Source organism: Carcharhinus amblyrhynchos, chromosome 4 (assembly GCF_965287045.1).
Source record: "Carcharhinus amblyrhynchos chromosome 4, sCarAmb.v2.hapA, whole genome shotgun sequence".
Classification (NCBI taxonomy): Eukaryota; Metazoa; Chordata; class Chondrichthyes; order Carcharhiniformes; family Carcharhinidae; genus Carcharhinus; species Carcharhinus amblyrhynchos.
Genome location: NC_137327.1, coordinates 35,728,701 through 35,755,532, shown reverse-complemented (window position 1 = coordinate 35,755,532; position 26,832 = coordinate 35,728,701). Strand labels below are relative to the sequence as shown.

The following is a 26,832-nucleotide window of genomic DNA, read 5'->3' as shown; positions in this document are numbered from 1 at the left end:
TCTCCGAAAGCCGCAGCTGATTGGATGTTGGCGTCAGCTATGTAAGGAGTGATCCGATTGGTGGGGATGAAAGGAAGCGGGTTCGTGCGTCTGGTTTGTGTTTTCGGGTCAGGAGGAGATGTTGGTTTGTATTTCCGGGTGAGATGGGGGCTGTTGGTTTGTATTTCCGGGTGAGGAGGGGCGGCTGGCTTGTCTTTCCGGGCGAGGAGGAGCGGTTGGTTTGTATTTCCGGATCAGGTTGGCTGCCTGAAGAGGAGAGCGAGAAGCAGCAGGAGGTGAATCGGGCTTTCATTTTGATGTGATGGGAGGGAGGTTTCTTCATCCAAAACACTGCCGTCACCCGGGCCACCAATCCGCTATTTTATTTTAGTCTCGTCTCGCCGTCCCTCGCGCTTCCGGGTTTAATTTTGGCTGGAAACGTTCCTTTGTTTGGGAGGCCCAGGCCCGGTCGCCGCTGCCGCCCCAGGCGGAGGCTTTGTGAGCCGCTCGCCCGGCCTCTCCGCCTCATCGCCGCGACTGTGGGCGGCATCGCTTCGAGCTGCGCTCCGATTTATTTCGGCCTCTGCGACCGAAAGCGACACCCCAAACTTTTATTCGGCCCAGACTCGGTGGCCATGTTGTGAAGATGCCCGTTTGACCGAGTCTCTCATTCTGTTGATTTTTAAACTCGCCGAACAACAGTCGCCAAAATTAGCGCCGTTACAGCTGTCTGGTATCGGACGAGTTTTTTTTAAACTTAATGCATTCACGCGCACGTACTATCAATGATTTCCCCACATTCCGCACTTTCGTTTAGAAAGTGATTCAGATATTGCATTTCACAAACACTTAACATTACAAATGTTGGTAAGCTGCAATAAAAATACAAAAATGTTGGAGGTTCTCATCTCTCAAATCTGAAGAAAGTTAGATTAGCAACTATGTTTAACACTCCCTTCTGTTACCACTTTAATCTTTCCGTTTGGTTTCTACTGTTAAAGCTTGAAGATTCAGCAGTGTAGATTGAGAAGTCTCCTTATTTATAATTAACATTCAGAAGGTGAGTTCTGATTGTTGTAATCCTTTGAGTTTTATGCATTTTTGGGGATATATGTAACAAAACTCAAAGTTGTACTGACTAAAATTAACCTTGAGTTTGGTTATGATGGGCACTTGTCTGGGCATCATTCCAACTTGGGTTGTCAAAGTACAATTATATCACTATTGAAGATAAGCTACTTTTAGAACAAGCATTCTGGGACCTTCAGTATCTCAATTGATAGCAATAGATCTTTATATGTAAACAAATTCAAGTTCCTGGACGATGGTGCATTACATGTAGAGCTGTTACAGTTCGTATTTCTTGGGCAGGGAATTGAAGGAATAACTGGGCTGATGGCTTTATTCCATTCCTATCTAGGCATGTAAAAATTAACCATTTAGAAGAGCGTGTAACTAGTGTCCGATCTGTATTAGTGCTTTAAGGGAAACAAACTTTCTGACAATTCCAGTATAGAAATTTTTATTCAAATTAAAAGGAAATGCATTCACCTAGTTTCAAGCCATATTTCACACCTGAAGAATTGTTTTTACTGAAGTTCTGTTATAATTCCCATTTTCTGTAACAAGAAAACACAGATCATGGTGTTGCATGTGTGAATGCTTAATCAGGCTTGGACTCAAAATTGATTTTTGTGGATGAAACTTAAAAGCTGCCTGGAGTTAGAATTTGAAGCATTTTAGTTGAGGCTGGGGGGGTGTTGTAGAATAAAAGGAGGAGTTGAAGCATTGGATACACCAATCTCAAACAAATTTGTGGATTAACAGACTGAGAAATGCTTAATTGATATATGCAAATTGCAGGAGGGTGCTCAGTAACATGCACAATAAAACGAGCACAAATCAAAACAATAGGCAAACTGAGAGAGATAAGCTACAATACATCCAATCTAAAATTAAAACAAATTCAAATTCAAACAATTGGATAATGAAACAAAGGTTGCTTTAATGTAGAATACCAGTGATAGATTATATATAATTCTTGCTGTGATGTATTGTTAACAAGGCTAGCACTGTTATAACACACTTCAAATTACAGTAGGCTGCCATTTTTGGGTTGCTTTTTTCCTCCCATATTGTCTTATCACCACACTGCGCAGATGCAGCTAGGATTTGAGGAACGAAGTCTTCCTTCCACACAAAAAGGGAATTTGCACTTGTGGATTTCCTAGATTCCCTCGATGTATGAATTGGTAAATATTGGCAAAAGCTCCCTTGTCATTTGAGGAGTTAGCAAGACAAGTAACTTCCATCATGAAAATATAGTCTACGAATCTGAAGAAGTAGGGAAAAACAATTTTAGGTGCATTGGTAACAGTGTGAATGCAGTGTTCCTGTTTCAAATCTAAAAACTGAAGCAAAATATTATTCCATGGTTCCATTAATGATTGAATTTGTACATATCAGTTTTACCACAAGTTAGAAACTCAGCATGGCAATCCATCATCCTACCAAATATTGGAAATTTTCTGTTATTTGATGTCTGAGTTTGAATTGTGCAACAATACCCTTGATTTGGGAATTCAGGACACATACAGTACAAATTAAGTGATTTGAATTGTTGGTGGCCCATCCATGTACAATAATGTTTGAGTGTCTAGCACATTTGAAAAATGTCCAGAGATGTGTAGGTTAGGTTGATTGGCTGAGCCAAATTTCCCCTTAGTGTCCCAAAATGTGTAGGATAGGGGGATTACACCTCTACTATGTGGGGTTGCAGAGATAAGATCTGGGTAAGGTGCTCCTTCAGAGAGTTGATGCAGACTTGATGGACTGAATGGCCTGCTTCTGCACTGTAGGGATTATATGATTCTGAAATGTGAAAATGAAGGCAATAAGTGTACCGAGACATTTGAATTTATTCAGTGTTATTTGTCAAAGTTTGGAGACTCTTGAAGGACATTTCCGCAGTAATCTGGATATTATATCACCTTGTTTAGATTTATAAATGGATACGATTTCATAGCTGGAAAATCCTGTTTGCTGTATGATTTTCGATTGAGTGAACCATTGGAGTTGCTGAATATCAGAAAAGCATGTTTAAATTTTGGGAAAAATTTAAAGATATTGCAAAGATAACAACTTAGTTTTAAGCTCCAGAATTGAAGTGCTACCCTATTGTCTGTCTTGTGCAAGTAGGAGTATTTAGTGCAAAAACAATTTTTTTGAATGATAGATTATCTAAGTGTGTATTTTAGAGCCTATGAATCTCTTGATGTTTATTGTGCAGTTTAGCATCCTACTCTTTGTCAGACTTCGTTCTGATATAACACGGTTTCTTTACAATTAGTGTTGCTAAACCCAAGTGCATCTAAAGGAATTAAGGATATTGGATGAATTCCAAATGGAGCATGTGCCAATATACCACTTACTTCCTTGAAGCAATGCAATGTTTTCTTAACCAGTTTTCCAATTTTTAGGTTAAGATGTCTGCTTGGATAAAGTCTAGGGGAGGTCCATCACACAGACCCAGCCCAGATGGAAGGTAAGGAGAAGTGTTCTAAATGCCTGTTACCCCAGAAAAGTCTTTAGTTTTTGATTATCACTTCATTCAAATATTTGTGAATATTCTAAGTTTAATGAAATTTTGTTTCAGTTCTAACAATATAGTGGTCAGTCGATCATTACAATATTGCTAGCTGATGCTGGAAAAAAACTTTGTAATGAAAATTGATCAGTCTGATTCAGGATTCAAAACCTCTAACCTATTCAGTAGGCACAAACAATGTAATGTAATTATCATATGTTGTAAAAAATGATTTTTTTTCTTTTCAGCTTTTGAGTTTTTGGTTAGTTGTACCTTTGTTCTGTGTCATTACATTTCTGATGAAATCCTCTAATAGTGGAAAGAACGAAATTTGCAGAAAAGGCTTAATACAAAGACCTGGGCATTGATTTTTCTTGTCTATTTCTTTGTCACCTCCAGTTCATTTGCAACAGCAGAATACAACGTTCCTAGAGAATCCATACCAAGGTATGACAAGTTTATTCTAGTTTAACAACAAAGATGGTTCAATTGCATTTGTAATAACGTGTTGGTCTGGAAAATGGAACAAGAATTCACTCCGGACTTTGTGGGTGGTGGAGAGGAGGCAGGGTTGTATCTTATTGTGGTGTAATACCGACAATAGATGAAATGAGTTGCATATGTTTCTCATTAAAACTTGTGTAAAGGTCGAATTGGCTTCTTGGCTCATTAATGAGGAGAATGTATTTTCCATCATTAAAACAGTACTGCAAATCTAGGCCATAGTAATGTTTTACCCACTACTACTACATTGTGGGCATTAATTCTTACCCTCTGCTTTCTCACAGCAGTGATATGAAAAGACCACTTTTACCATGCATTCAGATTTGAGAGTGATTGCAATCAACACTTTAGTACAACTATATGTTAATTACAGCCTTTGGTGGTATTTTGTTTTCTTCCACCTGGTTTATTTTCATTAAGCACCTCTTAAGGCACAAATTCACTGAAGTTTCTTTGTCCATGCCCAGTTATGTAGCAATGTGTCAAGAAGCTGTTGGTTAATGGGTCTATTGTAACTGAACCTAACTCAGTCTGAGGTGATCAGGGGCCATTGAATAGTTATGACTGAGGAAAAGTTTCATTTGAGGGCATGATCGATCATAAGAGTAGTCTGTAGATTCTGAAGTTGAGTAAGGCGATTCACCACCACACCAGATGACATTGGATAACCTGTAACTTTTGCGCTGTACCAAATCAAGAATATCTGGCTCGAAGCCCCTGCAAACTCCTTTTGCTTTGAAAAGGAGTTTCTTTGGTAATGATCTTTAGAATGTTTCTTTTAAATGAAAACGCTAACCAACTTAAGTTAGTTTTCTGTTTTAAATAGTATCCTCTCGACTCGGCAAGATCTAGAGCGAGACCGATCACCTTTGGGAGCTGAAAGAGTTGATCCTTACAGGTGACGGATAAATATCATTCTGCTGATTCCAATACTTGCATTAATTCTTTCAAGGATAAAATTTGGCATTTCTAAATGTAAACATGGAGTATTTTCCATTTTGACACTTCAGCTTTGAGCATCCCTAAAATCCAAGTGACATTGCAACTAATTGCTGAGCAGAGGAGACAAATTAACTTAACCCTTGTGTTGATTCCTGGTCAGCGTGGCTCATAACATACTTACCCAAACATGTATTGGAAACAGCCCAAACTTGTTTTACTCGTGACCTTTGCATCCCAGATGGAAATTATGTAATACTATTCAAACCAGATCAGGTAGAAAAGTCCTCATGCAATCCACGATACAATACAATCCACTTCACGGTGACCTGTAGGTTTAAGAGTAGCTTGTAATTGGGGTCATCAGTATAATTGTCAACTTTGCTTTTATGTCATGGGGTTTGGGATTTTTACATGTTTTGGGAGCTCTTCTTAATTCTAGCCTTACGCTTAAGGCTGTTGGCTTGTAGAGTTTACAGATTCAAATTTGGGGCTAATAGTTCATAGTGATGGAATGGACTCCTGGATGGAGTTATTAAGACAAAAATCATAAAATCATTTAAGAGCCAGTTTTATCCTTAATTTCTCTTAATCCCAGCTTTTTTTTCCCTGTATATTACATTTTCAATTTGGCATTGATTTAAATACCCTAACTTGTCATTCCTGGTTTACACTGTGCTGCTCACGAAGACCGCCATCTAAGTAAGGCGATGCATAGTTGCTTGCCCTATTTCATAAAAATTCCAGATCCTGTTTAGAGGGCACTGCACTGAAATAAATTTCCAGTTCCTGCAAGTTACAGTGTAAAAGGTCACTCACTCCATCCACAAAATCTTGGTCAATGTGTTTGTCCTCCATTGCAAACCCCTAGGAAACAAATTCTTGGTCACCTTCAATTTTCAGCTTCATCTGAATGGTGAGTACTTGCTGCTGAATTAAATCAATTTTCATAAGTGGTGTTTTGAAGCTTGCAATGCAGAACTATATTAATATTTTAGAGTGGTCTTCCTAAATCACTTTTTTTATAAATAGTTAACTCCAAAACTTGAAATCATTTCCATCAAAAGAAAGCAAAGTAAATAACTTATTGTTTGTTCATGCAGAACTTAAAGACAGAAAGATTTGCCAGCATGTTTCTTTTTTGAGCAATACTAAAATAAATAAAGGATTTGTAATAGTGGATGTAAATTAAGCATCAATGTTAATCAGTTATTTCCTCCCCTTTAAGGACTCAGGAAGTGTTGGAATATTATGGTGGTTATACTGAGCCTTACAACACAGAGGATTACAACTACACCTGGAGCGGTATGACTGTTATGCATCTGTTTGTTTATGGTGTACCAGATATTTGCTTTAGAAAACTTTTAAAACACAGTGACAAAGGCATATAAAGCAGTGTATGTTGAATGACTGCCACTGTTTAGAAATCTACTAGCCGAGCCCATTTTTCTTCAACACAAAGCTAGGCTTATTTATGAAGCAATAATAAAATTAAGTCCCAAATGTGGTCCTAATCTACATAAGATTTTACCAATTAACTAAAATACTATAAATGAATGCATGTAATTTTGTAGGTAATCATTCTGATTTTGGCATTTGTTTAGGTTTTGTTTTGGTAAGTGTTTTATTTGGGTTAGCTTAAGGGCCTTCACTATTGATCACTAATGCCTTTCTTCAACAGATTTTTTAAAAACTTATACATACGAGTCAAGACCAGTTGCAACTAACAGACACATTAGGGATTAAGGGTGGAAGATAATTAGACCAGGATGCTCTGATGTACATAAATTTTCATTTTAGATATTCTGTCCTTGTTTTAATGAATCCTGACTTGTGTAACTAAATAGAAGGTGTGCATCAGTTTGGAAATTGGATGAATGGAAATATTTGGAGCATAACTGTTTCTCTGCAGTAGAGGTTGAAGATCTGGAAAACAGACTTTACTTACCACTACTTGGATGGTGGTGGATAGGTGGAAAGTTTATATTGCTGATTTCTATCTTTTATGGATGTAAGAATCAAATAGAGATGATTATAGGTGTCACGTGAGGGAAAAATTTGCTGTTATCTATGGTGCAGTGCATGGCAAAATATTACCAACTGTAATTTTATGGTGAAGTGAGAATAGTTGGAGGGGGTAGAAGGAGGATCTGAAGAGTTGAATGGGGTAACTTGTAGAAGAAGTAGGGGGCAGTGGCTTAATGGATGAGTTGCATCTAGAATTACCAGATCATGATGCGTGATAGGGCTGTCTGTAAGATAACCCTTTCAAGAAAGGCGTTAGCAACATAGAAACAGGTGTAGGCTGTTTAGCCTCGTGGCCTTCCACCATTCAGTGAAATCGTTGTTCACCTGTGATGTCATTCCATTACTTTCCACTCCCATCTTTCCCCATATTCCCGATCAAGTCTAGATTTAAAATTAACAATTGGTCTAGCATAAATTGCCACTTGTGGAAGAAACTTTTACAACCGGTCAGATGGCTGCTTCCTGGCTATGCAATCTTTCTATGGTACCACCTTGAATTCTATTCCTCCAAATGTAAAAGCCAGCATGCTATTGGTTTTTTTGATGATTTTGTACACCTTATGAGATTTCCATATTCTGTGCACATGAAACATGAGGGTTTTTTGGATGTAGACAGGCAGGAAATTGGAGGCCATTACCAGATCAGCCATGATCTTATTCAATGGTGGAATAGGCTCAAGGGGCTGAATGGCCTATTCGTTTCTCATCTTATTCATTTAGGAGGATGGCTTCTTTTGAGACATTGACATACTAATCAGTGTAAGGGTGCTATTTGGGCAAAATATGGGATCTGATGTGGAGCAAGACATGAATCATGTAAATCTGTGCAATGATAGGGGGATAAATGAGTTGGTGGCTTGGTTGTTGAACTGCTGCTCAGTGGGATTTACGATATCATATTTGGGGTGTCCTGGAGTTCTATATCAGGAAATGCTTCTCAGTGGGGTGTGTGTCCTGCAGTTCACTGGTGAGAAAACATTACTTGTCAGGTTAATGGGGCCAGATGAAAAGAAAGTGTTAAATAGCATGTACCATTTGACTGTTTTCTTAGGGTCGAGTCATTGTTCTGTCAATGACTGCAAGCGTGTATTCCAGTACAGTGCTGCTGTGTCGGATGTTTGTTAGCAGTGCAAACTGAAGCCTACAACTTTAAGCCTACAACTTTAAAGTTTAGCATTTACTTTGGCTGGCAAATAAATGTGCAAGATTGATAGTCGTCAGTTGTGCTGGCAAGTGGAAGGAAAGAATTGAAGTGTTCAAACCTGGAGGAGAATAAAACCCAGTTTGAGTTGTTGAGTGGAACAGTGAGCCTAATGACCCAATTACTGAGAAACTGCCAAGTTGGAAAAATGCAATAAATTACATTGGATACTAGCATCCTTTTATTTATGAAATATGATAGAAAGAGTAAACAAATCCATGTCAGATGGGATGTCTTCATGTCAAGCATCTTTGCTGATGACTGAAGTTGAGAGGTTTTATCTCACTGGATATGATGTTACCAGTGGCTGTTTCTTTAGTGGTAGCATCAGCTGCCAAGTTGCTCTGGCAACTGGGCATTGTGGTAGTGCATGCCAGCCTGTTATTCACTAACTAGAAGCATGAAAGAAAAACTTAACCCAAGCAGAAAATAATATAGATGCATAATATGATTTTTTTGAATTGTATTGTGTAGCTGTTCAGATTAGCCAGAAAGCCACCAAGTGGCTTGATTGTGTAATTACCGGAGAACAAACTTGTATAAACAATATATCATTGACTATCAAGAAAATTCCCTGACAGCAGGAAGTCAAGAGTTGTGAATATGAAGATGTAAGATAGTAATATATGGGTAGAATAATTGTCAATTGCTTTGAAACTCAGTAGTTTTGGAGCTGCCCAAATTATAGATATGAGCAAAGAAGCATACTGCTTTATTTTAAAACTAACTGAAAATATTACCAACAGGAGGGAAGTTGTGGGGCATTATTTAAAATTTAACATTCCCCAAATACATAACATGGCAAATCATTTATTATTAACTGTTATGTTATTCTAACAGAAGTTTGTTAATCTTCTCCCCACCCCATGGTAAGGGGCATACTTATGTCATTGTATTGAATACTTGCCAAACCATGTCAGATGAGACTCTGTTTATATCAATCTTGCCTCTGAGGCAGGACTTGAGCATAACAATCTAGACTGAAACTCCGTTGCCTCTGGCAGTACAACATTCCCTCAGTACCGCAATGCCTTTCAGATGTGATGTTAAGTTACAAGTTAGCTGTGCTCTCAGGTGAACATAAATGAAGAGTAATGGGGTAGCTGTTCCTTGTGTCATGGCTAATTTTTATTCCTTAGATGCCATTTTCCTTGCTGTTTGTAAGAGCTTCCTGTGTGTAAATTAGCTAATGTGTTTCCCACATTATAGCAGTGATTTAAGTACTTGTTTGTAAACCACTTTGGATTGTCTGATGGTCATGAAAAGCAATACATAAATGCAAACCTGATATTTGCTTTGGAACAAAAATAAATCTCCTATTCTGGTTTAATTGTACATTCTTCTTTACAGAAGACAGCTGCAGACCTGAAGATAGTCGCCGAGATGAGCTCTATCAGCAGTTCTATAGAGAGATAGAGGATGACTACAATAAAGAGAAACATGCTGACTGTGTAGTTATAGCTCTAAGCAAACAACAAGGGTAAACCTCCTTTGGCATATTACTTTAGCACTCTTTGTTGCATATTGCAAATTGACACCAAACTGACTTCTATACAGGTTTGATTTGCAATTTGAGACACTGACTTGGTGCTGTCATGTGAAGAAAATGTATAAGGACCATACTCATTCTTAATCACTGGAGGAATATTAGTCCACAAAAATAATTAATATATAATTCTATATAAATGGAAAGCAGTAGAAGAACTCTTGGTGCTTAAGAGCCCTAACTGATGACTCAAGGTTTTATTTTTAAAATGCATCAAGCATAGTCATTCTTGGTCTTCACATTTCCTCCTCACCACCTCTCCTAATGGTGTTGATTTGGAATATAGTTCCATAAGAGAGAGTCATTATTCATACTTGAGCTTTCAGAGGTTGTGGAATTTGGTGATAAATCAGAGTGGAGATTTAACTTGGTCTGACCTAATTGTGTATCCATACTTGCTAATTTTTTGTGCATGTGTCTCAGATCTCTGGATAACAACCCAGAGTGGGAGCTCCAGCGATTTTCTGCTTGATAACCCAATGGGCCTGTATCCTGAACTGGTTCAGGTCATGGATCACATTTTGGACTTTTGTATGACAAAATGTGTAACTCATGCGCACTAGGAATCTGTGTCATTTGTTCACTGCCTTAATCATCTAAGCCATTGAGAACAAACTGTGAGCTATTGTTTAGCATTTGCTTTAATACTTCTGCTTTTTAATTTCGATGTAATGCAGGATATTCATTTTAGTATTGAGATAAAATGTCTATAAAAATTGTTTGACCAGACTATTTGCAAAATTTTCTAAAACTGTTTTATCAATTGATCATCCATTTAATGGCCGAGTTTGCAGTCAGTGGTAAAATGACGTTTGTAGCTGACCGCTAAGAACACTGCCTACAACAATCCAGTGCTCGTGTGGATTTCATTTTACAAGTATTAATTTTGTTCAAGTGTCGTATATGGGGAGTCTTAGTCATGTGGCAACAGTGATGCCATCAAGTAGCCTGAGCAGCCAATGACATCGGAAAAATTCTCAGGTAGCAAAGCAGGAAGTAAATACCACTAATCTGTCACTTGTAATCTTTTTGAGAGAATGAAATAAAAATTGGCACATACTCCTGGGTTTAAAGGAACTGAAAAATTAACTTTGTTGAAAAAATGATTTTTATTTTAAAAATATGTTCTTTATCAAAATGAAACAACAGTTTGGCATTTTGCATATTTTGTTTTCAAGGTCAGAGAGGCTGGTCAGGAGTAATTGAGTTGGTGCACAGTTTAAACCCAGTTACATCTCATTCGAAAAGTTGAAAGATTTTACAATGGGACAAACAAAAGACTGTCAATTTAAAATATATTTATTAGTGTCACAAGTAGGCTTACATTGTTAACACTGCAATAAAGTTACCGTAAAAATCCCCAAGTTGCCACATTCCAGCTCCTGTTCAGTTATGCTCAGTGAGAATTTAGCATGGCCAGTACACCTAACCAGCACGTCTTTTGGACTGTGGGAGGAAACCCACACAGACACAGAATGTGCAGACTGCACAGATAGTGACCCAAGCCAGGGATTGAACTCAGGTTCCTGGCACTGTGCAGCAGCAGCGCTAATCACTGCCACCATGCTAAGATTTCCATGTTTCAAGTCAAAACCCTGGCACTCCTTTCCAAACAATGATGTGTGTTCGTACAACTTGTGGACTGCAGTGGTTCAAGAAGGCAGCTCACCACTTCAGGGGCAGTTAGTGATGGGAAATAAATGCTGGCCTAGCCAATTATGTCCACATCTGTGAAAGAAAACAAGGACTTCAGCATAATCTATGGAGAAGCAAGGAAGCAACTTCTGGATTTCCGTGTTAAAACATGCATATCCAGAAGCTGGGTATTGATATCAGTTTCAATGAGGAATAGTTTTGTTGTCATTAAAATTGCAAAATCTGGGTCATTGTGTTTCTCGTAAAATTCATAATATGGGCTGAAACATTCCTAATTTGAGTACTTAAGTCAACTGGTGATTTGTGCAACAAATGAGGTTGAATTAGAAGCAAAGTTTTATTAGGAAATAGCCACCACATAGTTCTTTAATAATGCAAATATGGGCTGAAAATATGCAGCACTGTATCCAGACCAGGAAACCAAATCTGCCTGTAAAAGGCCTAGTAGAACATATCGTAATGTTGCTGCTGAATAAGTTGGAAAGAATCAACTTTAGTTTTGTGACTTTTGAGAGTAGTTATTTTTGAATCTCGTGACTACCTATTTCCTTATTAGCTGCAACAGATCAAAGAAAGTAGCCTTTAGTAAAAATTGTCTTATTACAGGATAGCTGGAGCTAATATTTGTGTACTACTTGAGATTCATGAAGGCTATGAGGGAATTATTTCATCGCAACATTTGATTGTCATTTGTAAATTATGTATGTTAATTTCACAAATTTTCTTATCCTGAAACAGGATTTAATTTTGAAGTAGTGTTTGTATAAGGGTGTGATAACATTGAAATATTAGTTTAATGTCTGTGGTAGGTAAAATGTTAGAATCTGTCATTAAGGAGGAAATTGCGAGGCATCTTGAAGGGAATTGCTTGATAGAGCAGACGCAGCACGGTTTCATTAAAGGGAAGTCGTGTCTGACAAATTTACTGGAGTTCTATGAGGATGTGTCTAGGGTGGTGGATAGAGGAGAGCCGGTGGATGTGGTCTTTCTAGATTTTCAGAAGGCGTTTGACAAAGTACCTCACAAGAGGTTATTGCAGAAGGTCGAGGGACATGGAGTTGGGGGTAGGGTGTTAGCGTGGATAGAGGATTGGTTGTCAAATAGGAAGCAGAGAGTGGGGGCCAACGGGTGCTATTCGGATTGGCGGATGGTGACTAGTGGAGTGCCCCAGGGGTCGGTGCTGGGGCCTCAGCTTTTTACAATTTATATAGATGATCTGGAGGAGGGAACTGAGTGTAGGGTGTCGAAATTTGCTGATGACACCAAGATTGGGGGAACGGCAAATTGTGCGGAGGGTGTGGAGAGTCTGCAGAAGGATCTAGATAGGCTGGGCGAATGGGCCAGGAAATGGCAAATGGAATTTAATGTTGGCAAGTGTGAGGTGGTCCACTTCGGTAGGAAGGACTATTACTTACGTGGCGAAAAACTGCAGCAGGCGACGGTGCAGCGGGACCTCGGGGTCCTTGTGCATGAGTCGCAAAAACCCAGCTTGCAGGTGCAGCAGGTGGTCAGGAAGGCAAATGGGATGCTGGCCTTCATAGCGAGGGGGATTGAATATAAAAGTAGGGAGGTCTTGCTGCAGCTGTATAGGGCATTGGTGAGGCCGCAGCTGGAGTACTGTGTGCAGTTTTGGGTGCCGCACCTGCGCAAAGATATTTTGGCCTTGGAGGGAGTGCAGAGGAGGTTTACTAGGCTGATACCGGAGTTGAGGGGATTGAGCTATGAGGAGAGGCTGAATAAACTGGGCTTGTACTCGTTAGAGTTTAGAAGAATGAGAGGAGATCTCATTGAGACGTATAAGATGATGAATGGGATGGATAGGATAGAGGTGGAAAGACTCTTCCCGCTCAAAAAAGACAGTAGGACTAGGGGGCACAGCCTCAAGATAAAAGGGGGGCGGTTTAGAACGGAGTTGAGGAGGAACGCCTTCACTCAAAGGGTGGTGAATCTCTGGAATTCTCTGCCCGTTGAAGTGGTGGAGGCTGCCTCGCTAAATATTTTTAAGACGTGGGTTGATGGGTTTTTGATAAGAGAGGGGATTAAGGGTTATGGGGAGAGGGCGGGAAAGTGGAACTGAGCAGCGACAGATCAGCCATGATCTTATTGAATGGCGGGGCAGGCTCGAAGGGCTAGATGGCCTACTCCTGCTCCTATTTCTTATGTTATGTTCTTAAATCAATCAGTTGACTGGGAAATCAGCTGTAGCCAGTTTTTAGTAAACTTCAACCAGATTTTATAAACTGGAATTTAAGAATAAGGTGTTTTCATGGCTAAAAGAGAAGTGTTCAAATTGGTTTTATTATATTTGAAACTGGTGTGGGCAAGGAAGCTGAAATGTTCAAAATTTACAATTTATTGATCTTTAGTTGTATAGAATTAATATTGCAGGGAAAAGGATTGCTGATACCTGGGTAGCTTCCTTCAGTGGTGGGGTGTTTCGTTGTGATGATCTGTAAGCTGAAAAATGGGCAACCCTGCATAATTGGAATCGCTTTGGAATTGCCAGCTTCTAAAGATAGACGCATTTCATTATGATCAACAGCATTTTGTCCATATGCAATTGATGCATAATCTAAATTTTTTTTGAGCAGGAATCTAGCTTTAAATATCTGATTGTTATAACAATGAAGTGGGTGGCAGGGGGGCGTTTAGTTCAATTCAATGAAGTTGTTTGTTCTATGCACAACTCTAAACTCAATGAATATTGGTTCTAGATTCTAAATTCCAGTTGGCTAACTAGCCATCCCACTAATTTTGACAATCAATCCTGTGTTGCAGTAGAGATTGGATATCCAGCTATTCAAACCTGACCTAAAAGCTTAAATTGAGGGTATCATCCAACATTAAGCTTGCACTCAAAATTGCTTACATAAGAACATAAGAAATAGGAGCAGGAGTAGGCCAACTAGCCCTTCGAGCCTGCCCCGCCATTCAATAAGATCATGGCTGATCTGTCGTGGCTCAGTTCCTCATTCCCGCCCTCTCCCCATAACCCTTAATCCCCTCTCATCAAAAACCCGTCAACCCACGTCTTAAAAATATTTAGCGAGGTAGCCTCCACCACTTCAACAGGCAGAGAATTCCAGAGATTCACCACCCTTTGAGTGAAGAAGTTCCTCCTCAACTCCGTTCTAAACCGCACCCCCCCCCCTTTATCTTGAGGCTGTGCCCCCTAGTCCCACTATCCTTTCTGAGCGGGAAGAGTCTCTCCACCTCTATCCCATCCATCCCATTCATCATCTTGTACGTCTCAATGAGATCTCCCCTCATTCTTCTAAACTCTAACAAGTACAAGCCTAATTTGTTCAGCCTCTCCTCATAGCTCAACCCCCTCAACTCCGGCATCATCCTAGTAAACCTCCTCTGCACTCCCTCCAAGGCCAAAATATCCTTGCGTAAGTAGGGCGCCCAAAACTGCACACAGTACTCCAGCTGCGGCCTCACCAATGCCCTATACAGCCACAGCAAGACCTCCCTACTTTTATATTCAATCCCCCTCGCGATGAAGGCCAGCATCTCATTCGCCTTCCTGACCACCTGCTGCACCTGCAAGCTGGGTTTTTGCGACTCGTGCACAAGGACCCCGAGGTCCCTCTGCACCGTCGCCTGCTGCAGTTTTTCTCCATGTAAGTAATAATCCTTCCTACCATTATTCCTACCAAAGTGGACCACCTCGCACTTGCCAACATTAAATTCCATTTGCCAGTTCCTGGCCCATTCGCCCAGCCTATCTAGATCCTTCTGTAGACTCTCCACACCCTCCGCACAATTTGCCTTTCCACCAATCTTGGTGTCATCAGCAAATTTCGACACCCTACACTCAGTTCCCTCCTCCAGATCATCTACATAAATGGTAAATAGCTGAGGCCCCAGCACCGACCCCTGGGGCACTCCACTAGTCACCATCCGCCAATCCGAATAGCACCCATTGACCCCCACTCTCTGCCTCCTATTTGACAACCAATCCTCTATCCACGCTAACACCCTACCCCCAACTCCATGCCCCCTGACCTTCTGCAATAACCTCTTGTGAGGTACCTTGTCAAACGCCTTCTGAAAATCAAGAAAGACCACATCCACCGGCTCTCCTCTATCCACCGCCCGAGACACATCCTCATAGAACTCCAGTAAATTTGTCAGACACAACTTCCCTTTAACGAAACCGTGCTGTGTCTGCTCTATCAAGCAGTTCCCCTCGAGATGCCTTGCTATTTCCTCCTTGATGATGGATTCTAACATTTTACCTACAACAGACGTTAAACTAACCAGCCTATAATTCCCTACCTTTTGCCTGCCACCCTTCTTAAAAAACGGCGTAACATTAGCCGTTTTCCAATCTTCCGGCACTTCCCCGGAATCCAGCGATGTCTGGAAAATAACCACCAAGGCATCCACTATCACCTCCGCCATTTCTTTCAGGATCCTCGAATGCATTCCATCCGGTCCTGGGGACTTGTCTACAATCAGCCCCCTCCAGTCTGTCGAGCACCGCCTCTGTAGTAACTAATGTCATCGAGACCCTCCAGTCCTACCACCTTTCCATCTCTATCATCCGGCAAATTATTCACATCCTCCTCTGTGAAGACCGAAACAAAAAAGTTATTCAAGACCTCAGCCATATCCCCATCCCCCACCACTAAGTCCCCCTTCTCATCCTCTAAGGGACCAACTTTCACCCTAGCCAGCCTCTTCCTTTTTATATATTTATAAAAACTCTTGCTATCCTTTTTTATATTAAGCGCTAGCCCAGCTTCATAGTTTCTCCTACCCTTCTTTATCAACTTCTTTGTCAATCTTTGTTGACATTTAAACCTCTCCCAATCCTCTTCTCGCCCACTACTCTTAGCTACTCTAAACGCCTCTGCTTTTAACACTTTCCTTCACCTCCTTCGTTATCCACGGATAAGAACAGAACATATTTTAATTAAATTGTTACACTGTTGACTAGTCTCTTGTATGCAATGCTTGCTATAAAATATTGTTTAAATTTAACCCTTGGACTTTGAAAGCTTGAGAGCTTAATATCTGTCCAACCAGTGAGATGTCTATGCATTTGGGAAGGGGCCACTGCCATTAAGAATTTAAACAAAGTTTTGTCCATTAGTTTTTTTTTTGTTTTAGAAAATCCTCATCTGCAATGGTACTGTTCTTTTAGGGTCTTGCACTACACTTGTTTTTTTAAACAATCATGTGAAATTGCATTTCAAACTTATTTGAATGCCTAACTGGAAAATATTGTCTTTCAATTTAAGGGATTATGCCAAACTGGTAGGGCGACGTGTGCAAGAACTGGGACTTCTCGTGGATCTTGTGTACCTTAAATTAGAGTTGGCTCTTGATACTGCTTTGAAAGATGTTCGAGAAGAAGGCTCCCCATTTTGTGTCGTTGTTGGTGGAGAACATCAGTCTCTTTCATCTTGCACGGTGATTATTTTGTATGCAGGCCACAAAGGTACATATTCATTTTCCGTAAAGATACACCTAAAACCCCAATGATGTCCTTAAGTTTTCATGGAGATCTTTGTAGTATTTTTATCTAACTTAATGCTTGTTGTTCCTGAGGCAAATTACATTTTTCATACGGCTTTGAGGCATTTCTTTCCAAAGTATTTTGATAGTTTTTTTAAACTAGGAAAAAATATTTGAAACTGATTCCTGCATCATGTGCAATTTATTATTTGATACGGAAACAATGTGCTGGTGGATTTCTGCTTTTAAGGAAGAACGTCTGAACACCTTGAACTGACTATTTTACTCCTTGGTGTTTTGAGTAATGAAGCCCACAAGACAGAGGAGAAATGGGCCATTCGATCGATCAAGTTTGCTCTGCCACTCAACGAGATGAAATCATGACTGATAAGATATTCCTCAACTCCACTTTCCCACCTTATCCTCTGTTGTAGTAAAAATTACCACTTTGGAGTCAGACTGGAGGGACAACAATACAGTTTATTTAACGAAGCTTCGTGGAGAAAAGGGACCAGCACTCCGCAGTACTGGACAGCTACCTTCTCTCAATGAAACAATAGAAGCAGTCCACCTTTATACCCTTTACACAATAGTTGGACCGGACACGATTATCACGTCATTATGGTCAAATGGGTACAACATTTCTTAGCTCATTATTATGGACAGGTACAGCCATTATCGTTTCAATATCACATTGTTCCATAAATGGGTACATTTCCTCTTTATCAATGACTTAATTTATTCTATTCTTGTAGTACATGGTTCCTTTGTGCTTATGCATTCCTGTTCTTAATCTCCCTATCAGATCCCATTATCCCAGGACTATCTTTATCTCTTAAGGTGCCTGGCTTCCTGAAGCGTCTGTTCCCTGTTTTAATTAAATTAACTGTCTGTCCTGTGATTTAAATTTTAAGTGATTGTCTGTTTGGAAGTCAGTGCAGGTTTAATGCCTTTTAACCCCTTACATGCTGTTCAACTATTTTTATGCCAGGTAGCCATCTTTATGGCTTTTTTCCCGCCTTCACCCCATAACCCTTATGTACTTACTGATTAAAAATCTGTCCATCTCAGCCTTGAACATAATGGTCTAGCCTCTGCATCTTTCTGCAGTAAAGAAGTCCACAGATCTACTACCCTCAGAAGAAATTCCTCATCTCTGTCTTAAATGGGCGACCTGTTACTTTGAGATTATGCCTTCTGGTCCTAGATTCTTCCACAAGGAGAAACAAGCTCTCAGCATCTACCCTGTCAAGCCCTCTGAGAATCCTGTCATTCTTGTAAACTCTGAGTACAGGCTCAACCTCACGAAATCCCTCAATAGCTGGGATCAACCTAGTGAACCTTTTCTGGACTGCCTCCTTAGATAAGGGGACCAGAATTGTTCGCAGTATTGCCAGTGCAATCTAACTAGTGTCTTGTATTGTTTTAGCAAGGCTTTCAATCTTTTTTTACTCCGTTGCCTTTTAAGTAAAGGCCAAAATTCCATTTGCCATCCCTATTACCTCCTGAACTTATGCATGAGGACCACAGCCCTCCGACCCCCCCCCCCCCCCCCCCCCAATCCCTCTGTACTCCATGTACTGCAGCTTTCCGCACACTCTCAATTTAATTAATATTCAGCTCCTTTATTTTTTTCCTATGCTCTTCTGTTTGGTACTTAATTACCTGACTGAACTTGCAGCTCACTGAAAATCTGGTCTAACCATACTGCGAAAAGTCTGCCATATGTCTGCCTGAGACTGAGATTCCTTATCCCTTGCAAATATGGGAATTGTGAGATTATATGACCAAAATCCATTTTCCTAGACAACATATTTAGTAGGCAGTATCTTGAGTCAATAGAAAATAAGTTAGTTTGTTTTCCATTGGGCAAAACTTGCAGGATGTGATTATTAATCTCAAAACTTGCTGCAGTAAACCTTCATATTATTTTCATTCCAGTGAAGAGGTGATTATTTTTGTTTCAGATCAGCTCATCACTGTCACTTAAGTTGGTATTGACATGAACAGTAATTTTTCACCTGTCATTGTGGTATGAGTTCTGTCGCCTAAATAACGGTTCTTTTTTTAACCTGAGCAATATGTGTAATCATCATGTTCAATCTAAGGATCTGTCATTAACAAGCTCATGGTGTCCATGTGGTTAAAGTTCCAGGCATCACTGGGCAGCTAACAGAAGGACCTTAAATTTTGTTTCCGCTTCCCTAATTAAAGGCATTGAACTTTCCCTGTGCTATATCTAACTTTCCAAAATTAGGATTATAAGATTACTTTCTCCAATTACCTACTTTTTAAAAAAATCATCAGTAATAAAATTAATAGGCAGATTCAGAGAGCTTGCATTTTAAATCATTGTTTCAGTAGTTGTACACTGTTTCTCAGACACGTTAAGATAATATCCTTCATTCTCAGACAGTTCATCACCTCATTGTGTCAAAACCCTGTGCCTGACTTAACCTATAACTGAGGCACCCAACTTTTTTGTATTGGGATACATCAAATATAACAAAGCTCTTGTATGGCATGAGTATTATTGTACAGAAATTGCAATAAGACTTGATATACGCAAATGCTTTTATTCTAATGCACACGTGACATAAGCCTGTCATTCGCAAAGGGTAAAGCCCTTCCCTGCAGAGAGACATGCATACATAGACGTACCTCTTAAGTTTCCCCTCTCATTTTGTTTTCCACTCCCATGGGTTATATAGTTTGCCATATGCAAAATTTAAAAATCTTTTGAAGCTTGTGATTCATATGAAGGCTGATTTGGACTGCAGTCCGTGTCTTGAGCACTTCCATGCTATGTAAATGAAAATCTTAGTTTTTATGTATCTTCATTGTGTCCATTTAAAAAAAAAACCTTGGCTGTTTTTTCATCAAGTTTAAGTTTATTTATTAGTGTCACAAGTAGGCTCACATTAACACTGGAATGAAGTTAATGTGAAAATCCCCTAGTTGCCACACTCTGGTGCCTGTTTTGGTACACTGAGGGAGAATTTAGTGTGGCCTATGCACCTACCCAGCACTTCTTTATGACTGTGGGAAGAAACCGGAACACCTGGAGGAAACCCACACAGACACAGTGAGAACGTGCACGTTCCACACAGACAATGACCCAAGCCAGGAATTGTACCCAGGTCCCTGGCACAATGAGACAGCAGTGCTAGCCTCTGTGTTACCCTAATTCCATTTCATTACGTTTTGTTGAAATCTCTGAGTGTGTTGGTTTATTTCCAAATATATGCTAGTAAATTATAAAAATGTGTACTTAACTCACTGAAGAGTTTTCCAATCAGATCAAAAATAAAGTTACCTTTCTTGAGCAGAACATCGTAATATGCCTTTGGAAGATGCTTTGGACCTGATTTCTCGTGAGCACCAACGCATTTTTGGTGAAAATTTGGAGAAAGAACGACTTGAGATTGCTCACAAAGCAGCGAATTTGGCAGATGATTACCTTCATCGTGAGTCTTACGATGAAAGTCACGTTGTGCCAAGCAGCATTCGGCATCTCCTCTTTCTGCTTGGTGATGGAAAGCATCTTTATGCAGAAGAGCTTCAAAAAGTGGTTGACTACTTGAACAAAAGAAAAGAGGATCTTGAAGGAGGTTAGTTAAGAATTAATAATTCCGTCTGCATACAGAGTCCATATTACTGGAATCCACTCAATCTCAGCAGTTGTCTATTGAAAATAATTTTACTGCTAACGTAATTAAATATTATAAATGCTGTTTTATTACTACTTCAGGCTATTACATAGATTATCATATGTGCCATTTATGGAAAACAGCATCTTGGCTTAGCACTTTTTTGGTTAGTGTTGTTCAAAAATCTCATAGATAAGATACATTGAGAGATGGTTGAATTTCTAAAGATTACAACTGATCAGTGCCATGTCGTTAAAGGAGCTGCCAGATTGTTTTTCTGATCATTGCCGGTAACAATCTCTTGTCTGTTTTTGCATTGACGCTCAAAATACAATAATGGGTTTATTAGCAGGCTCTTCTTTCTTGGCGCTAAACATTGAATTAGGGATCTCAGAGCAGACCAATCAGATTGCCTGTTCCAAATACAAGAAGATTAGCTTCATGTTCACTTCATGGGGATAATCCTGCAAAGGATAGGTCAGTGGTAGACAGCTGCTGGTGGTATTTCTGTTTCTGATAAGTGCATGTCAGAAACTGAAGAGAGAACCATGCACTGCATTAATGCTCATGTAATTTAAATCCATTTTCCAAGAAATTTACATTTATCTCAAGTTGCTTTTACTAACACACCTTGTATTTAGATTTCAGGATTTGTCCACCCATGCTGAAAACTTCCAAACCACAAAATTGAAACTTGACAACTGGGAAATATAAGCACAATTAGGATTCTGTTGTGTGAGCTTTGATATCCAGACAGCCAAGGGGTCAGACTATATGTAGCTTTAGGGATACAGCTTGGGCATACCTGCTATAGTTTTTTTATTGGTTTGGAGCCTTGATTTCTGTGCTTTATGCCTTGAAAGTTGTTACTTTTGATTGTTGCAAACTCAATATTTATTTGTTTTGATAGAGGCAAACAGTAATTGGCAAAACTTTCAGGAAGGGGGAACTGAAAATTATCAATGGCCACATGAAGGTAAGTGAACATTTCAGGATTCCAGTGCAATTTTTATATGGTTAATTTGAAGTGGTTGCATTGTATGGGTGCAATTCCATTATTTAATGCATCCAGCTCCTTTCTGAAAGAACATTGAAACTTCTTTGGGACCTTCACTTCATTAAATTTCTATTCTATTCTTGGATGTGTAATGCTTGTAAAAATTGTACTTTATCATTTATAGAATAAGTTACTGATTTTTTACTTGTGTATTCTGCTGATAACATCAAGTTAATGTGCAAAATACAGCAATTTGAATTAAACATTAACAGCAGTAAGTAGAATTTAGTGTTTAAAAGATTTAAATTGGGTGCAAACTGTTAGTGTAAACTTATGGTTTAAACTTTTATTTTCCAGCTTCTCTTCAACCCACTGGAACTGAAGGTTACTATGATGTTGGCGCTGTTGCACAACCCACCAGCAAGCCTAAACCCCTTCTTCCAACACCAGGCAGGCCACCCCTTTTGGGTCATGCACCTCTTTCTCAGAAAAAACCTCCACTTTTGGGCGATCGGCCAATCAGGGCCCTTTTGCCAGCTCCAGGTTAGCATTTTCCTCCCAGTTACTTTGTCTTCAGCATTCTGCCTAATTTTCAGAATATTACATTTTATCATGTCATTTTTCTGAGCATATTTTTTCAGAGTAATAACTTTACATTTCAAGGATGTCTTTATGGTTTCCTGTATTGTCATGTTGTGGTTAAAAATCCACACAACTTTGTGGTAACTATCTGAACTACTTCAAAACTATATTTTCACTCAGCAACACCAGCAACTTTTCAACAGCTGAAAAACGACCTCAGTCTATTTTCTATTCAATTACTATATTTCTGAATAGGTTTCCAGGTAATTTTTTTAAATTTGATCCATGTCTTGACAAGGAACAGAAAATGGCAGATCTTTTATTTTTGGGGAGAAATATTACAGAATGATCAGATTTAACATAGGCCCATTTCTGCTAGTCAATGTCGATGCACATGTTGACGCTGCTTATGAAGATTTCTATGATCCAACCATTTTGCAATTTTTCAACCTGGACATCCCGTCCTGGTTGAAGGATTGTTGGGTCGGTCAGACATCCACAAGGAAGACTGAGCGCAAAAAAAAAAATGAACAAAGAGAGGGCGTTTTCCACCTTGCCATGACAGTAGCTAACATATTTAGAGCAAGTATTTAATGTTTCAAGTCTTTCAATGAGTGACTCCGTGGCCAGGTTAGAGCTGAGATGATTTGGGGAGTCCGTCATAGTGCTCTGAGTTATGCTGGCCCATCCCTTAATTAGATATTAACTAGCATAAGGTATGAACCCTGGCAGGCTTTGGCATTCAGCTCAATGTCCGAGACATTCACAATGGGTTCTGGGGCAGTGGAAATCAGATCAGTAATTTAAACTTCTCAAGGAAATTTTCAGCACGTGTATGTATCAGGCTCTCCAGAGTCCTGACAACCATCTCCCAAATTGTATCCAATCTCCAATAATCCTGATACCTGAATTGTTTGGGCCATGATCTTTACTTCAGATGTACCAAATGCTGGGAGCTATTTTTGCATCTTTAAAGGGGCTAATTTGAAAGAAGTGAAGGAACAATTGAAGCAAATGGATTTGAGGATGTATCAATAGATTAAATGCATCCTTATATTTATAGAAATAAAAGCTGAGGACGCAGGAAAAGTACATTTTTAGAATTAGCAACTGATGAGGTAAAGGTAAGTATAAATGGATTAACATGAAAAAATAAATAAATTACTTTTGGGAGGAACAAAAGATGGAATATACAGAAACTGAAGTAATCAGTAAAACAAGGAGCTCAAAGCATAGCTACAAAAAACAATTATTTTGTTTAGAAATTCAATGATAATTCTGATCTTTTTTGGATACTTGATGCAAACAGCAAAATTAAATTTGTTATTTTTGAGTTGGCAGGCTGTAACTGGTGGGGTTTGGCAAGGATCAGTGTCTTAGTCTTTGCTAGTTATTGTCTATATAGTCTATACATGATGGAATAGTTTAGGTTAGAGGGTCATTAGATTTGTTCCACTGGTCGGCGCAACATTGAGGGCCGAAGTTCTATATTGAGGACTCTGCTGAGGGGACTGATCTATCCAAGTTTGCTGATAGAAAGCTGGGTGGGAAAGTAAGTTGTGGGGATGATATTGAGGCTGCAAAGGATGGACAGATTAAGTGACAAGGAAAAAATTAAATTGCTCATTTTGGTAGGAAGAATAGAAAATAATGCTAACGGATGTTATATAGTGCGATTTGGGTAAGAAAAGTTCTTTCTGCAGTTACATAGGCTTTTGGTGAGACCACACCTTTTGAAATACTGGGCCATTTTGGTGTCTCTACACAAGAAGGGCATACTTGCCTTCAGGGAGATGCAATGAAGGTTCACCAGATGATTCATATTGAGATGCTATGAATGAACTTGCCCTGTGCTTCAGCCTTAATTGCTTTTTAAAATGCATTGTAAAATGATGCAGCATGAACTTGATTGTGTGGAGATTCAGGTACAGGAAGTAAATATTTTTTCTGTTATAGGTCATCCGTTAAAACTAGGTGCTAGACTCCCGCTGCAGTAAGGAATGACCACTTGAAGCATCAAAATTCACCCTGCTTTGAAGAAAAGTTTGTATATCCACAATGTTGTTTGAAGAGCACCAGAAGTACAAGACACCACACCGAACGAATACAACAAACACCTTGATGAATAGTCTCAGACTGAATTTTAAACTGTAGTATTTTAGCATTTTAGAAGGATCCCATTGTAAGTTCAAGTTCCTTTTTGAAGGTGTATGCCCAATGTCATGTATAAGGACCATTTTTTGTAACTTTTAAATGTCGCCATGAATGGTTTTGAAAGGGTTGAAGAAACCTTTGATAAATGTATCTTTCGCGGTGGTTGTTTCATTTGTTAGATGCTTGTTAACGATTTCTCCATTCTGTTTTGAGAACTTTTTTTCAAAGATTTTATTGTATGGTGATACTTTTTTAAGGAGACTTAAAGTACTCTGACATATGGATCTTTCTGTTGCTAAAAGCAATTATATCAACAGGAGTAATTGAGTAAATATCACCGTACAGTATTATCTTGGCCAGATTTGTACAACTGTTCACTTGACTGCTTTTTTTGTACTGAGCATTGTAACAGTGCTGCGTTGATTTGATGAGAAACAATATGTTCAGTATATCCCAATTAAAGTAATTAATTTCTTTAATGTATTGATATACACCTCTGTTAATGAAGTTTCTAATTATTTTGCAGGAAGAGGGAGAAAAACCCGCAATCACTTCAGAAACCTTAGTTCTCAGTGTGTTACAATGTGATAATATTTTAAAGGGATGTCTTCTGTAACAACTGAAGAATAAGTAGGTGTTTGAACTTAATAAAGGTTTCCCTTTTTCTTTGTAATGCATTTGTTGGAACATGTAAATTATTTGATCTAATACAATGAACTGCAAGCAAATTCCTGTGCCTTAAAGTGGAAAAAACATTGCGATCCTTTGTACAGTTCATACTTTAGAACCATAGAATCTCTACAGTATAGAAAAGGGCCATTTGGCCCATCAAGTCTGCACTGACTCTCTGAAAGAACATCCCACCCAGGCCTTCCCATTTGTCTTATCGTGTAACCCTGTGCATTTATCATGGTTAATCCACCTAACCTGCACATCTTTGGGCTGTGCAAGGATATCAGAGCACTGAGGAAACCCATGCAGATATTAGGATAATGTGCAAATTCTACACTGTAACCCAAGACAAGAATCAAACTTGGACCCTTGTTGCTGTGAGGCAGCACTGCTAACCACTGTGCATTTGCTCTTGACTTCATTTTCATTGATGTGCAATATGATTGATGTTTTGAATTTATCTTGATTTTCAAGTTCCAGCTGTGGTATTTTAAATGCTGTTCCGGTTTCTGCATTTGAGATAAGAACACATTGCACATCTCAACAGTTTTGAGATCCTTGGAAGGAATGTTAATTTTTGTTTCACTGACTGCATGGAAGTGCAGGTTTAATGCTTACATTAGTCAAATTCCTTCAGTGAATTTAGTCATAAATGATTAGTCATTGATATATAATAGCTAAATTGGTTGCCCCAGCTCCCATTTAATTTTGAATTTGTGACTAGTTTAAAGATAATACAGGAAGAGAGAATTCTAATGGGCTGGACTCTCGTGTCACCTGGATGGATGGTCCCAGTGGGGGGGAACCAATTGATGCTTTGACCCAAGAACAAAAACAGAGCCCCTAGCTTTCTCCTCCTTGTGATAGAGGGGCAGTTGGAGTGAGTTCAAGAAGTCCAGCTGTCCCTTGGCATTGCTGGAACTCAGCCTATATCATGGAGTGCATGTGCTGCAGCAATGCTGGACAGAAGTGTTGCACTGAGGTCTCTTATGATGGCCCCATTCTATCATTGCAATCACCTCAGACTGAAGACAGATGTAACTACTCCATGCAATCTTTCAATCCAAGGAGTGCAACAGGCATCCCTTCCTGCTTTTGCTAAGCTTGACTTGGAGATCTAGCGATTGTGGTGTGATTGAGTCCAGAGGCTTGTCATCAGACTCTGACTTAGCAGATTCCTGGTCTCCAGTGTGTCAGTACCCTGTAATGTCCCTGCCTCTATCTGCTGTGGATTGGACGTTATGATTTGTCCACCAGTTTGACCCCAAGGCTGCCTGAAGACTAGGTCCCATCTCTGCAAGTGGAGGGTGTGAGTGAGCAGTGTGTTTGGTCTCCCCTTGAGGGTTCTGGAAAACGCACTAGTGATGCCCTCTGAGCTGGTGTCTCAAACCTTGTTGGACCCCTGAGGCTGCTTCCCAATGTGCCTACAGAAGGGAGGTCATTAGTGCATAGCAGGGCCCAGATAAACAGGGGACATCACTCTCAGCATGGTTATCAGACGGATGCTCTGTATTGGGTTCTCATTTTGTTTATTGCCAGTGACTCACCATAAGCCGTTCTGAAGCTAATGTCCTCACCAGCCAGCAGAACTACTCTTAATGTCCATGATGATCTTCAGTTTCGGCATCCCACCAGCAGTCTGGGATGCCTCCCTCTTGTTATGTGCCAGCTTGTCCTGCATGAAGATAGATGGAGAGACTGTAAGCAGGATGGTTGCCAGGCCAGATGATATGGTGTATGTGGGTGGTGAGTTGAGCTGTAGATAGATGAGGACACAACCCACAGGGGAGATGAAGGTATGTGTGGGAGACCAAGTACTGGCGTCCCTTGAGCTGGCACTGAGTAAAATCATTATGGATGTATAATGGA

The 26,832-nt window shown here is 39.6% G+C and overlaps 1 protein-coding gene across 1 annotated transcript; it reads left to right on the top strand.

Moving 5' to 3' along the window:
* Positions 1-143: 143 nt before the first annotated feature.
* On the top strand, positions 144-24,968 carry LOC145342298 (uncharacterized). Its single transcript, XM_080187755.1, has 11 exons — positions 144-275; positions 3,459-3,523; positions 3,965-4,012; positions 4,896-4,967; positions 6,237-6,313; positions 9,588-9,717; positions 16,692-16,891; positions 20,238-20,519; positions 21,469-21,534; positions 21,913-22,098; positions 24,094-24,968. Exons 1-11 carry the CDS (start codon positions 144-146, stop codon positions 24,132-24,134), a joined length of 1,299 nt encoding a protein of 432 aa, XP_080043881.1. The 3' UTR covers positions 24,135-24,968.
* The last annotated feature ends 1,864 nt before the right edge of the window (positions 24,969-26,832 follow it).